The 15,841-nt window shown below is 42.7% G+C and overlaps 2 protein-coding genes across 2 annotated transcripts in view; one reads left to right on the plus strand and one right to left on the minus strand.

Annotated features, from left to right (window-relative positions):
* LOC308333315 (coiled-coil domain-containing protein 57-like) overlaps positions 1-15,841 on the plus strand; it is a 33,262-nt gene that overhangs the window by 14,469 nt on the left and 2,952 nt on the right. Inside the window, exons 13-21 of the mRNA XM_080789633.1 lie at positions 4,475-4,727; positions 5,360-5,560; positions 5,726-5,826; positions 6,028-6,228; positions 6,729-6,785; positions 8,119-8,359; positions 12,393-12,496; positions 13,743-13,871; positions 14,442-14,634. Coding sequence (XP_080645759.1) covers positions 4,475-4,727; positions 5,360-5,560; positions 5,726-5,826; positions 6,028-6,228; positions 6,729-6,785; positions 8,119-8,359; positions 12,393-12,496; positions 13,743-13,871; positions 14,442-14,634 — 1,480 coding nt within the window. The remainder of the gene's footprint in view (positions 1-4,474; positions 4,728-5,359; positions 5,561-5,725; positions 5,827-6,027; positions 6,229-6,728; positions 6,786-8,118; positions 8,360-12,392; positions 12,497-13,742; positions 13,872-14,441; positions 14,635-15,841) is intronic.
* LOC308333063 (eukaryotic translation initiation factor 2A-like) lies at positions 9,290-11,074 on the minus strand (the record flags this gene model as incomplete). The annotated part of the gene is made up of 1 exon (XM_080789260.1): positions 9,290-11,074. The coding sequence occupies one exon, from the start codon at positions 11,072-11,074 to the stop codon at positions 9,290-9,292; it is 1,785 nt and encodes a 594-aa protein (XP_080645386.1).

Below are 15,841 nucleotides of genomic sequence, written 5' to 3' on the forward strand. Positions count from 1 at the left end.
AGAGAGTGACAACTGACAACCCACTCTCTCTTTCCATTGCTCCATCTGAAGCAGTGTTGCCATGTCTGCTTAATGCTTATTATTAGAAACTTTGGGGTTGTTATTCTGTATAGTCGCGGTTTGTTTCTCGAAGTGTAGTTACTAGTTGCTTCTTTGGGCTTGTTTACTAATGTTGTTTAAACATTTTGATGTCAAGTGCCAGGGACCCCCATACCAGATCGCTGTTTAAAATATTCAAAATGTTTCCTTTTTTTGTCAAGATTTTCTTTTAAAAATGGCAGATCTACAAGCTCACAACATGTTGCATCGTGTTGTGAGCTTGTAGATTGGCTATTTTCCAATGATATAGGTTTAAGACCAGCTCAGTGGCCTTGTGGTAGAAATGGGACCCAATGTCAGATCAACTACAAATGATTCCGGAGAACGGCACAGATGCGGCTCACCACTAGATGGGTCAAATGCGGAGAATACATTTCGCATACAGCAATTATGTATGTTACAAATAGTAGGACTTTAACTTTTAAGTGCTTGTGTGGCCTTGTGCCTTTTGGGCTTGTTTTAATAGCTTGTTGCTGAGGTCTCTCGTAAAATCTGGCAACAGTGCTCTGAAGTAGTCACATACAAATCACCACTGAGTTGTTAGACGCGGGAGCGTGGAGATCTTCAGTTTGTTTTTCTTACACGATCTGAAGACACACGTGTTAACCTTTCAAACCCCGGTGGTGGCTAGCGTTACACAGATATTCTACAGCCAGCAGGATGCCACGTTCAGCCCACGGCCAGAGAGGACGAGGGGCGACTAGCCGACTACTCTGGCATGCCTGACCGATACCGAATACTCTGTAATTAGTCATTAATGTTCAACATTTAAAGGGTCTTAAAATAGACTGCTAAGAGAGACCGGGGACCACCTATTGACATGACATGACATTGACAGAGTGTGCCCCTATTGCCCGAGTTATACTTAGTTAGTTACGTGGACTGAAAAAAGAGAAAATGTACAAGCTCACAACGCGTCACAGTGCAACGGGTTGTGAGCTTATATATCTGCTCATTTTAGTGATTGACACTGGCCTTCACTGGGAACAAATCAGGTATATCACTTTCACACAAGTACTGTATGTGCATACTACATACAGTACCACCTCATCTATGTATCTGACCTTACTGGCAGTGGCGTGCACAGATAGACACTAGGGGGTGCTAGAGCACCCTCTGCCCATTTCAGCAATGTGCCCTTTTGAAAAAAAAAAGAAAAATCATTTTTTTTGTACAGTGAACAGTATGTGGACCATGGTGACATTGATCAATTCTTGATAAAAAAAAGCTTCTAATATTATATTATTTAGGCCCCAACATCTATAAATCTCTTAAGGCTATTAAGGCAACCGGCCGGTTCCACACGCTGCACAAGATGCCCCTTTTTTCACTTGAGCAGTATGAAGCAGTATATATTTCCCTAGAAAGGGACCATAACTAACCATAGCCTACTACAGGAGGTAGCTACAGTATGTGAATTGAAGTTCATAACCCTGATATAATATTACACCATCAAGTCCTGGCGACTCCCTCTGTGCTTCCTGTTTTGCAATCTCTAATCCGCTAACACCGGATCTGATGTAATTATCGAGCCTGTGACGTCTATGCTGAAATTCTCATGAAGCTTCTGTTACTGGCAGTTAGGCTTTAGCGTGTTTTGGTGCTTGTGTGAGAACACTGCCATTTGACCTCTCTGTACTGTACAACAACTTGCCTATGATCTGTTTTTAGCTCAGAGTAGAAGCCATGTGATATTTTATTCAATTTCATACAAGAGAATCTGTAAATGTAATTTCCTAAACAGCTGCAAGTTAATGTTCTTGGCCCCTCTGTCTTAGACACAAATAATGCTACTTTTTGATCTGTACAAGTGTTTAATTCAATCTCTTAATACACACAATTCTTATTACATGAAGTGTTGTATTTCCTATGTCAGTTGATACCCTCGCATGTCTTCCAGAGAGTATTTGTTCCCATCCTGGTGCTGTTTTAGGAGTTGGCCTTTTCTTGAGCGTCCACAGTGGTATGATGGCCTTTCAGCTTGGCTTGGTGTCTGACCATCATGTTCCCCTCTATGACTCATATGGCACCCCCTGGGAAAGACCTGCTGAAGATAAATGAGCTGATTGGCAAATATCCAAATGTAAAGCAAATAAAACAACTATTAATTGTCCATACTAGTAGTAAGTGATAAGTGATAGTAATACGTTTAAAACACTGCTTAACCAACCCTGGCATCCCAATGTTCGGGTCATATTTTCAACACTTTGCGATTATGCGCTGTGAGCTTGTAGATATTGATGTCTGTTTCAAATGTTTTAAGAAGTAAAAATACAAACAAACAACCAAACAGCATTCAACACACTAACATGTCAAATCAATCATATCATCTTGTACAACTGGATGACCTCCTCACTCAGTGGACTTTTCTATTCATAGTGTATATTGCAGTGCAATATACACTATAAATCTCTGGGCTGCCTTCTTGTCTGGGATGCATACTGTAGGATACAGTATACCAGACACCACACTGTAGGTTACAGTATACCAGACACCACACATGCACAGCTGTGAAGTAACTGTTGTGAACGGAGAACGCACACTCATAAGTTATAGCACTTCCATTCTTAGAAGTGTCTGTTCAGAGTCTGTTCTACTTGGAACCTTGAAAGGTCTAGAAATGTGTTTTACAGACTCGCCTTCAGTCCAAAATCCATCGTTGGTACAGGAGTGGGAGGTGCTTTTGAGTAGTAAGATCAGTTTGGTTTTAAACAGGTTAACACCACCTGTTTTACAAAGGCTAAGAAAGATTGAGCATACGTTTTATGTAGAGACCTCTCAAGACAGAATGCATTGAGAAATCATATTTCATATTTTCATAAAGGTAGAATCATAGGACTCTGGTAATTTAAAAAAGGTGAAATTTTAAGATTTTGTGTTATTCATGTCATCCCATCTCTTTGCCTGTCCCCTGTCTGTGAATCCCTTAAATATATTTGATTGTGTCATAGTTGTCATCATGGAGGCTTAATAAGAGTTTGACCAAGCTGACATCACATGTGTCTCTGTCCAATAATGTCTGAAACGGAACACCTCAGGCTAGCGTCTGGCACAAGGCCAAGCAATACATCAGCCCTTTACAACCACGTGTGACCTGCCAAGGTCACTGAATGAATGTCATGTTGATTCTGAGGGAGTCTTGCATGATTAACCAGTATTAAGCCAACCAGTATTAGAACATGTATATATTTCGCAGGGCTTTCTCATAGTCAATGAATCAATTAATGAGTTGGTTTAGTCTTTGTCATCCACAGTTGTGTCAGTTTAGTCATCATGATTTAATGCTTTTGTTCATGCAGGCATGCACATCTCTTGTAAACGGTATTAGGCATATTATTAGACATTGTGAAATCAACATCAGAATGTTCAGGTCTCAACCTAACAAACTGAAAAGACTGGTCTCTGCAAGTCTGCATGATTTTATTCAGAACAATTCTTTACTATATGGAATTTACTTTAAAATGTGGGCATATGTTTAGAGTATAATCAAGTTTTTCTATATATTTAAATAAGAAACTGCCTCCAACAGACAAGTTGAGTATAATGAGTTTAACTCCAGGATATTGGCATGTGCTCTCAATTTCATGCCATGCCATCCTCAATACTGCTGTTTCAGTCTCCATCTACTGGTCAGGATAGTAAACTGCATCAGCTCTATGGTATGCATAGACGAATCCACCGCCCTGGGTGCAGCCATTACTGAGGTGTACCATTAATAAGGGAAAATTAGCAAAATGTGTGGCAAATCTGCAAAAAAGGCATTCATAAAATGTGTCTGCTATCACCTGTTGTTCCAATTTGTTTCCCTTGGAAAGGGTTAAGGGTACCATTAACAACCTATGTAAGGCAAAATTCTCAAAATTTCATTATGCTTTAAGTGGCATGTAATCATGTGTCAAACTAGGGTTTTCATGATCTTGAATCCATTGCAAGCATTAGTTTGCATGAACATTTGGGCAAGTGGCTATGGCCAAATTTATCCCAAGGAGTGTTTTTCATGCAAAACTAATGCTTCAGAATCATAGAAACCCCCTAGTTTGACACATCACATACAGTATACTTAAAGCATAATGACATTTTGAGAATTCTGCCTTATATGTTGTTAATGGTACCCCAACTTTCAGCAGCTGTCACAAAGTTTCCCACGGGAAACCAATTGGAACAAATTGATAGGTAGACACCTGAACACATTTGTGAAGAAAGCTAGTGGTAAGCATTTATTTTGCAGATTTGCCACACTTATTCTAATTTTCCCTTATTCCATTAAGCGCAGCTTTACACCACAGGACTGATTAGCTACACCTGGCCTACAGGGCACTGCTCCATGGATTTGTCTACACATTCCTACCTCTGTCTGTTCCCAATGCACCTGCAGGGTTCTAGACTAAGTCCAGGGGATCTGGCGTCTGAGGAGATCAGTCGGCTGCAGCAGCAGAATGCCGGTCTGAGAGCTGTGGTGGCGCACATGAGAAAAGACATGGAGAGTCTTAACCAGACCCAACCCCAGGCCTCTCCTCCGCGGCATCCTCCCCTGCCCCCAGGTGCTCCTGCTCTCACCACCACTGGACCTTCAAGCCAGACCCCTGTCCAGCCTGCTGACAACTACTCTGGAAGCAGAGTGCCAACAGGTGTGTGAATACCTACTTTTTTCCTTTTTATTTTGTTTTACAAACGTGATTCCTCTATCCTTCAAGTACCGTGTATGTGAGTTTGTATTGATTGAATGAGATTTATTGACAGAAATTCCTATAAATGACAATGTATTTGTACATTGTAATTTATAAGCAATGGCTGCCTGCCATTGCTTAATATACCAATCGTCGGCTGCACACATTTCTGTATTCAGGTTGTTTGCTCATAATGCTGTAGAGAGGTCGACCATAGTTTGCTGGTTCGATTCCCAGCACTGTCACTGTGTATTCCAGCTGTAAAATTGGTTACTGCAAGGTACTACATGTACATGTACCGTATGTCCCTTGCGCAAGGCACTGCACCCCATAATGGGCTCCAGGGCCACTGCAGTGCAACTGACCCTCTGACCTCTCTGATGTAATACATACAGTAGGTGTAGGACTGTATGGACACTGTATGTGTGTGTGCATGTGCATGCATGTGTTGTAGGAGCGATGGGCAAGAGTATTTCAATTACCATGTGTTGGTTGACTCTTAACTATGAAGTGAGTGAGTCATTCTTCTACAAATGTCAGTATTGTCTCGCTCAGTACACCTCTGCATTGTATAATGCTATCTATTTCTACAGGTACATTAGAATACACCCAGGCTCTGGAGCAAGAGGTCTCTGAGCTGAAGGCTCGATGCAGGCACCTGGAGGAGAAGCTAGAGGGCGCCACAGGACCCCTGCACCCCACAGTTACAGCCGAGCCTGCAGTGGCACTGGCCCCTGTGTCTCCAGACAATGCATATATGCAGAACCACATCCGCTCACTCAATGAGACAATTGGTACGTCTAATTGTTGTATTGCATTTATGACACTAATGACAAATTAAGAATTCTAGTAATTACCTAGCTCATTGCCTAGGTGCAAGCAATAAGTTGAACCTAAAACAAAACATTGTGATGTCAATAGCTTGATCTTAAGTTGTCCTTTTGTGTGCAACTGATCAGGTGGATTGCGTATGGAGAAAGTGGCCAACGCTGCTGCTCTGAAGAAGCAGGCGGTTAGAGTAGCCCACTTGGAGTCTGCTCTCTCTCAACTCACACAACAGGTACTAATGTGTACTAGATTGACTAAACTAGTGCAAGCCATAACCTGTGTTGAGCAATGTTAAAGCCTTAGCCATCATTATCCCAACTCACCTCACCTATTTATATTGTTACTCTAGCATTCTCAATTTGTACTCCATTTACCTCTGTATTTATAACTCCCTCTCTCATATCTCCAATGCATTCCACCTCCATCTCCTCAGTGTCATGCTAAACAGTTGGAAGGAGAGGAGCTACGTCTGGAGCTGGCCAATCAGAAAAGAATGTGGGCCTCCGGTGAGGCGAGCCTACGCCAGCGGCTTGTCGTAATGGAGATGGAGCTGGATGAAGTACGCAAAGAGAAGGACGAGTATCACAAAGGAAACATTCTCAACAACTTGGAGACGGTTGCCCTGGGAAACCAGGTAACTTCAAGTTCAGACACATATTTGTCTTACAGCTGCAGTTTCTTTGAATCAGGCCTGGCCTGAAAATCCAGTCCTATGTTGCGCTTCTCAGAGCAATGATCATTGGGTTATTAAGTGTTAACACACTGTGCCCCATGCATGCAAATTATTTTTGGGAGTGACTATTTACATGGCAGACTCTTGAACAATGGCCCCTGGTGTGACTAATTCTCATGGCAGACACCTGAATAGTATTTGTGCAAAGTTTGGTGCAGAACTGCAGATTGGAGCAACGGTGCGCCTCGCAAGTAATGTTACATTTGTGACCTCCACCGTCGGTCAGTTTTAATATTATCGGTACGATGTTTGCTAGGATTAGGGGCCAATTATTAACAATTCTATCTTATCAATGATGATTGGCACAATCAAAGACTCTTATCCAGTCTAGGGATCTTGTATTAACTGTAATGGCGATAACAGAGTGTAATCATCCACACTATTTATCTGTTTAACCACAGGTGTCAGCACTGAAGTTGGACATAGCCAGCAGACGGGAGCCCATTGTTTGTGAGCAGGTATTTTGAAACTTGTTTGTATCTAGTCAACTTCAACTTTGCACCCGACATTTTCTCCCAACATTTTGTAGTTTTCAAGGAAAGAGTTATAAGGGTAAAGAATAGATAGAGAAATAAGGGAAAATAAGCCAGATAACTGGGCACTACTATATCAAATAGGCAATGTCAAATAATTTCTTAAAGCTGCTATAAGCAATAATGTCAAGATTTTAACGACCTTTTTTTTTGGTATTCAGACAGTCAGTAATGGGTAAAACGCTCCCAAAGAAAATTAGTCTATGTGACCCATCTAGGGGCCACAATCTGCATTCAAAGTGTTCCGAGAAGCTTTGTCATTGGTCGAGAAAAAACCCGGTTGCAATGAATCAGGAAGCAGACAGGCAAATCGACCAATGACAAAGCTTCTAGAAAGATCTTCTGGCCCCTAGATGTGTCAAAGAGACTAAATTTTAGTCTAGAGCATTCTACCCATTGCTGGCTGGCTGGCTGAATACAAAAGAAAGTATAGAAACATTTGCAGCAGATATAAATAGTAGTAGATAGAATCACAGTCTCTTGTGCAGGTAAGACATCACATTTAGCAGTAAATATCAAACATATACATGTGTGTATACATAAGTGTAGGCTGATGTATCATTCACAAAGTCCAGGACTCTAGTAGCTCTGTTCCATAGCCTTCCTGCTTCCAGGAAGGCTATGCGACTTACCGGTTTAAATCTCAAATCGAAATCAGACCAGCCTCTCCTCTTTAGTGGAAATCTCACGAACGTTTGACCTACTCACCAATACAATAGAAAGCCTACTTTCCTTAGTGGAAGCACTCTGAGCCCCCCACCACACGTATAAACGGTACTTTTTGGCCAGAAAGGGATTTTTTCCACTGGAGGAAAAATATTCTCGATGAGGCAGTTCTCTGGGCAATATCAGTAGAGGGCGCAGCGGAGTAACTAAACATTTTTTTTTTTCGGTGGAAACAAAATCCCCTTTTGGCCAAAAAGTACAGTTTATACGTGTGGTGGGGGGCTCAGAGTGCTTCCACTAAGGAAAGTAGGCTTTCTAGTGACAGGTCAAACGTTTGTGAGATTTCCACTAAAGAGGAGAGGCTGGTCTGATTTCGATTTGAGATTTAAACCGGTAAGTCGCATAGCCTTCCTGGAAGCAGGAAGGCTATGGAACAGAGCTAGGACTCTAGTATTGTTTAATAGTTAGAGTTCCATACTGGACTTTATTTATGTCTTTTAAGTATTCAGCACCCAAATAGTTCTGAAGTTGGGTTGAACGTGTTTTTTAGTCTACACTACAGCAATCTGTGTCTTTCTCTCCATTCCACCAGAGTGATTTGGTACGACAAGTCCAAGAGCAGAACCTTCACCTAAGACAGCAGCTGTTGGCCTCAGCCCTAACACCTGGTGGCCCCTTGGGGGACGTCCAGGGCGCTAAACTAGGCGCCCCTCTTCTGCAGTCCAAGCTGAAGCAGGCAGCTCGCTGTATCGCACGTCTGACGAGGGACAAGCAGCAGCTGATCGAGATGGGCAATCGTCTCCGTTCGCAACTCAATGCTGCTGGACTACAGGGTAAAATAACCATGTAGCCTGCCTGCCTACAACACCATTTACAATTTAGCCACTGACAAGAGTGGCATGGTCACTAGACACTAGTCAACAGATGACAGTGTTAATAGTCACATAAGTGAAAACAATGTAGTACTTCAAAAGAAACTAGGATATCAGGTAAACATCAAATTTAGCATCTGTCTAAACAGGATTCTTAGCATTTGTGGTCAAGCAAATGCTACTCTAATAATACACTAATAGGTAATTAGGCTGTCAGTTGATGGTGGCCATGGCACATCTTAATTTATTGAGTTTGAGCGCACAGGTAACCGAAAAGACTAATCTGAGCACAGAATATTCTAGAGCCCTGAGGCATCCCTTCTTGTCAGATTTGCATGGGTGTGCTTTTATTTCAATTACTGGTACTTTTTCTTACATCACATCCGTGTGAAGTGTGGGGCGCTCTTATCATCATACATCATCATACGTCATCATCATATTCCGGCCAATCACAAATAACAATTGGCGTCCTCACTTTTCTGTCCTCACTTTTTCTCGTCAATACGTACATTGCTCAGCCAATCAAATCATCGCTATGGGGTGCTCAGCCAATCAAATAATCGCTATGGGATACACACAAACACACAAAGCTGGGCATAGGAGGCTAGGAGGAGCTAGCGCCCCTCAAAAATATGTAATATACAGAAAAGCACAAACACTTCATTTGTGGAGTTCTACTTTCTGTGCAGCCCAGCTGGCGACGTGAGCGTCCTTTATTGATCTCGCAGCACAGCAGTTAGAGTAAAGTTACAGAGTAAGGAAAGTACTGTCGGGTAGAGCAATACAAAGGTAAGAAATAACAATAGAAGGACCATCAATAACAGTATACGAAGGCATACACCTATACTATACCTGAAGCGGCATTCTAGTGATGCAGGGGAAGAGAGGAGTCTAGTCTGCTAAATCTAGCTCCTCCAACTCCTTCAGCAGCTGATCCTCCTTTTGCATTTTCTCGACCTGGTTTTTCTGCAGGGTTTTTCCAGACGCCTGCAAGTCCTTTAACTCTTCAATGGCTCTCAGCTTCTTCTTTAAGTTCTTAATCTTCTTGTATGTCTCGGGGTCACCTGTGGTGGGTGCTGCTTGGTTGTTTGTGGCGGCGGGGGCGAGTTTAGAGAGAGGCTCCGAGGCTTCTAGTTTTGTCTCCTGTCTAGCAGTGTTCCTGGCCTCTCGTTTCTTCTGGTTTTTCAGAGCAGCTTTGGAGCGTTGTTTGTCTCCCGTCCCTCCACCGCGCATGTTCTGAGGGGGCTCCTCCTCATGCAGTTTGGAGCGAACACTGACTGGTTTGTTGCGTAGTGCTGGTGGTCTGTAGGCCTGTGCTGGTTTGGCCTGGGTGCTGCCCAGGTCACTGGGGGCCGCATGGTACTTGACTGGCCGCTCAGGGAACACATCCTCTGGGAAGGACTGCCACAGAACCTGCCACAACTCTGCATCTGCTGGGGTGTCCTGCCGGTGGAGAACAGAGCCGGAGTAGTGCCAGATCTTGTAACCGTTATCAACACGCAACCGCGGAGCACAGGTTGCGGTGACAACGTGCTCGCCGTCTGGACACCAGGAGAAGTAGGTACAGTCTGGAGCCTGGGGCTTAGACACCTGTTTGTATGTCTTAACATCCCAAACCTCCATCTGTCCACTCAGGTTCCCAAAACCAGCTAACACCAAGAGATGACCCTGAGGACTGTAGTAGACCGCGTTTCTGGGTCCAGTACCGAAGTCAAATACAGGTTCACATTTGAGGTTAAAGATTGTGGCCTTTGCAGGCATGGAACCATAAACCACACAGAACTCTGTAGAGTTAGGACTCCACGCCACGTCATATATAGGACCATTCTTAGGTAGTTGGACCACAGCAGTCTCTCCATTAACAGCCAGGTAGTGTAGACCCTGTTCTCCGTAGTACGATGCTCCAGTCTTATCAACATCAGTGCTCGTTGAAACCAACACCGCTGACGCCTTTTTATTCCACAGCATGGACACTCTGTCCCCTTTAAAGAAGCTCTTGTTGGCCAGGATGGTGGCATTAACTCCAAAATGGGGGTACTGATAGAGACGCACAAAGGACGGGGAGCCCTTAACACCTGGAACATACACGGCCACCTTACAAGGCTGTCCTCCTGGTGACATAACAAAGTCTGACACCTTCTGCATGTGGAGCTTGTTGGCGATGGTGTTAAAGTCATTGTCCTCAAAGAAGTGCAGTTCATTGTTAACGCTCCGAACAGCAATCTTCTCATCATCTGACCAACTGGGACACCATGAATCAACCTTCTTCTGATAAAGAGCCTTCAGGTTGCTACCTGTGTGCAGGTCCCACAACTGAAGATTAGGCTCCCCCTGGTATGGTTGCCAGGTAACCAGGACGCTATTGAGTGGGGAGAACTCGAGAATGGCTGTTTTAGGCAGGTCAAAGGTCGAAACGGCCGACCCGTCTGACACCTTCACCACATTGACCTTGTCTCCATTGCACCATCCAAATAAGGAGCCGTCTTTACTGAAGGCCACATGTCTGCTCTGTCTGTTGTCCCTCTGGAAGGTGGGACTCTCCTCGCAGAATGGTGGTCCACGGAGCAATGTGGTACCGTCTGAACCACGCACTGCAAGAACGAGGGTGGGAGGTGCCACCTTGGAAGTACCCGCACGCGGGCCGGTGGAACCAAAAGGAGCTGACTCTGTTGTCATGATAATTCCATGTGAGGCTTCTTCACAGTATGAGATCATAATGTGATGATTGTAAAATACAAATCACTGTGATATATAAGTAAGCTGTGACATAGGCTCGATGTCATAACTTTCTTATAAACTATGGCATATGACATGAAGATGTCACGTGTTTCCGGTTCGAATCTGCTGCCGACCCAATCAAATGAAGCAATGTGAAACTGAACTGGAATAGGAGATGGTTATGCCAACATCTATACACCCGGGAGTTGTGCACAGAGCCTATACAGTAATGTAGCCAGCTGCATCAGCCACATTACCGCACAGAGGTACATTGTTCTGGGTTAGATTCCTGGTTCAGAAGCTGTGTTCCTCCCTGCCGTAAAGTAGATAAGTGAACCAAAATGTGGTTTTGATGATAATTATAGAATAAAATGTTATCATTCATTACATTGATTATTACAATCATGCTTCGGTCATACACCGTACACGCTGAGCGATCACATCTAGAGCACACTAGACACAGCATGCTGTGTTTGACAGTATAATCAGGAAGTGCAGCTGTGTTTTGATTGGCCAGGCAGTGTTGACACAGACAGGAAGTGTGGGATCTCCTCTGCATTGTGGTGTGTTGCTGTTTCACACTGCTGTCCTGATCCTGGGTCCCCTCTGGCCCCGGGGATGAGAGAAGAGTTAGCGAGTTCACACACTGAGAGAAGATAAGCACTCCCAACTGTAAACACAAATGCTGTTCATACACCATATCATCATATTTTTTAAACAAATACACAATGTACCGTGGCATGCATAGTTGCGTTTAAGCAATAACATTCCAGAGGGAGCATTGCTGTTATGTGGCTGTAGGCCTATGCAGATAGAAGGCCCATACAACATTTTAACTGTTAATTATTTTTTCATCCCCTGACCACGAGAATAATACAGGGTCTAATAACGGCATAGTTATGGATAGCAAGTTACTGTGCTGCTCACTGCTCAGTTTGTGATCACCATGCAAATATTTGCGCAAATATTTAATGACATGCTTGAGCAAAACCTTTGAGGCGGATACATAATGTACAGACAAAGATGTTCTAGAGACAGCTGATCCCTTTGACGTACCGTAAAAACAAATCTAGTAAATGTAGAAACATTGTAGCAAGTGAGCGTGTTAAGCTAATTAAATGTAAACTAGGTGGAGTGACACACTGAAGTTGCCATGTACTGAAGCTCTATGTGTAATGCATTATGCTTTATGCATATGAACTAACATTGCTCATGCCTCAACAACAAACCTACAAGTGTTTCTTCCATCTTCATTACGACTTCTGCTTCCTCTCAGTCACACCAACCAAGTCAACAGAGCCAGAGAGAGACTCCAGAACGGACGACCAGCAGGGTCGTCTCTCTGCTCTGGAACAGCTGCAGTACAGGCTCACCACACAGGTAACTTTCTACCTATCCCTCTAGTCTGGCAGCCGACAGGCTTGCTCTGTTTAAAGTGGCAAATTTGGTATATAGTCTTTTTTATTGGCCTAAAATATTGTCTATGTACAATACATACATTCATGAATCCACTTGCTGACCGGCTGTCAGCATTGAACAATTTTTTTAATAGGGGTTTATAATGTGACCATACCATTAACATCTATATAAGGCAAGATTTTCAAATTTCCATTATGCTTTATATAGCATGTGACATGTCAAACTAGGTGGTTTTCATGATTCTGAATCCATTTCAAGCATTAGTTTTGCACAAAAAACACTCCTTGGGCTAAAAACGGCCATAGCCACTTAGCAATAGCCAAACCCCAGCTGTCGGACTACTCTATATTTACCACATAACACATTATTCTCCCTTGCACTGAGCGCCCACCCAGCGTAGGCGTATGTTGAAGAAATCATCTCTGAAGGGACCACAGAGCAGTGTTACTTTTGACAGCAAATTATGGTTTAGTCTTAAGGACCTTACAGACTGATGCTATTTTCAGAAAAAATGTCAAAATACTGCAAAATATTGCAGAAAAATCAGTCAGCAAGGACCTTTCACACCATTTAGTTTTAGCCCTATTTTAGTCATCAGAAATTGTTTAGTCTTAGTCTAGTCTTAGTCGGAAAGTCTTATGTTGCGTTCACACGAGGCATATGCAAAGATGTGAAGATCACAGCATATTTGTCGCTTTGTATATCTCTCACAACATGGTCGTTGACATCATCAAGTGTGCGTGTGTCGGAGGCGCGGCGGCCGGTGGAGGAGATTGAGAAAAAACAATCCAGCATGGAGTCTCAACTGTGAGCCCTTTTGGAACTAGGCATTATTTATATGCATTGGAAACAATTAAATGGAAACAGACTAGAAGAAGACGCTGTAATTTTTTGTCAGCCAGAACATTGTGAAAAAAGCAGCTATAGCTTTGCATTATGGAAGTTGAACCCAGCTCAGCTACTATTTGTAGCTTTGTATCTTTTGCAGTAGCTACAAGCGTCAGATTTGCTTCATAGCTTCACGACGCTGGCTTAAATTGACAATGAATGGTAGACTGTATCATTGCATCTGCCCGTGTGAACGCACCATTAGTCTAAATCAACTAAATTAACACTGCCACAGAGTGACACTTCTAATGTTGTGCATTCCTCTGTGTGATCAGCAGAGGGGGGCAGCTGGTTAGCCTAATGTTTTATCTGCCTCTAGGAGCTGGAGTACGCTCAGAGAGAGCAGAGGCCTGGGACGCTCCTCTCCACGGCGGACAGCGGAGGCCAGGGGGAAAACGGGGCCGCCAACCCTTGGGCCCAGGGGCACCAAGACACAGCCCGGCATGAGGTAACATCGCCATTCTAAATAATTGATTACCTGAAAACACTAAAGCTAAGCTGTTCAGTCAGCACTCATCATAAAGAGACCAGACAATACAATACAGCAATAGATTCTGTAACACTTGTCAATAGTTCTGTGCCATCTTTATATGTGGTTTACAAAGTTACTAATATATAACATGAGACATTCCATTCTCACACACAAAGACACAATGTAGCCACTCGAGTCACACACTGGATAATACAATACACCCATTCAAATTCAGTTGGATTGTCCATAGAGATTGTCAATAGACATTTTGCACATAAATAGGCATGTGTGCATGTGTGAAAATTAATAAATGTATATGCATACACATAGTTTGGATTCCACAGTATTATATTCTTGCATTCTAATTATAGTCTAAAATCAACATTGGATTTGCCAGTAATTATATCAAACGGAACTGTGGATGTAACATGAAGTTTCGAGATAAGTAAGTAGTCGGACTCGTTACGTAAAAGTGTAATTGGCGAAGTTGATCGAAAGGAGTCACTCAACCTCGCATCGCCCTTTTGTCCTCTTCCACTTCTTCAGCATTCCAGAAGCAAAGAGAACACTCCTCCCCTGCTCGGCCAATCGCAGGTCTCCCCTCATCTGGATGTGGGGTCACATGATCTATCCTCTAGCCTGTCTGGTCCTCTGCTGTCATCTGTAGCCACGGAGGGGTCACTGAGGGAGGTGTGGCAGATGCTGGACCGAGGCCTGAGTCCCTCTTTTCTCACTGAAGGTTACTCACATCTCTCTTAACTGGCTTTTTTACTACACCTACAACTCTTCTGAAAAGTTTGGTTCCATTTTTACACTTTCCTGAGTTAGAAATGGATACATTTACACATGATTGTACTGTGTGTATACTAACTACATGCCTGTGAACCCACAGACATTTACTTCCAAATTTCATCACCGTGGCATTTACATGGTAGGCAGAATTTTAGAAAGAGTTTGAGAGGCTGTACAATTATGTAATATTTAGCTAAACTTGCCAATTACTGTAATTCAAAGTTCAAACACTTGGTATTTGGTCAGCTCTTGCACCTTGCCCTCATGTCCTCACCAACGTTTAATATAACATTACACAACCCATCTCCTCATCCATCATGCTTACAGAGGAATTATAAAATCACAGTGGTCATTACATAGCCTACCATTTGAGCAAAAACTATTCTTTTACAATATTGATTAATAATCTGAGTTGCAATTTGAAGTCATATAATCAGGTTTATCATACATGTGCAGTCCCAAGCTGCAGAATTCAGTTAGTCAGCATTTGCGTGTTGTTTTTTAAAGGAGAAACTTCTGCTGTAGTTGTGAATCCTATCGTTTTATTTTGAGGAAGACACAACACGCCCCGATGTGTTTTTTTTGTCAACACCTCACGCTGGAACATCACTCCAGCTTATGTAAACATCGAAGCACATTATCTTCTGTAGGATGCAGCCGGTTCTCCAGCATGAGCTCTAATGCAATGCATTTGGAAGTGGTATGTCAAATATGTCCTCCTCACAATAGAATGATAGGATTCATGTTAAATACCAGCAACATTCCCCTTTAAAGACAATATGACCAGTGTGTCACTCTGTCACAATAAACACACTCACACCCATATATAATTCGGAACGGTATGATGCATATCCTTGCTATTGGGCAGAAATATTATATTCAATTTAATCTATTTTACCCAATTTTATTTATAGTTTATTTTATAGGTCTATCATATGACAGTGTTGCACAAAAGTGTTTTGCTTTTTATCATGCCCAAAATATGGATGCTAAGTTTAAAGTGGTTAAGTCTGTCTGCAGGGTTTTTACATATTTAACTAATGAAAAGTATTATTAACCAAAGTTATTATTTAACTAAATAATAACTTTTCCATGTCTTGAACAGTAATGTTTTGGACCTACAAGGTTTCCGGCCACTGGCAGCGATATCCTTT

The sequence above is a fragment of the Protomyctophum bolini genome (genome assembly GCF_963924005.1).
Source record: "Protomyctophum bolini genome assembly, chromosome: 18".
NCBI lineage: Eukaryota > Metazoa > Chordata > Actinopteri > Myctophiformes > Myctophidae > Protomyctophum > Protomyctophum bolini.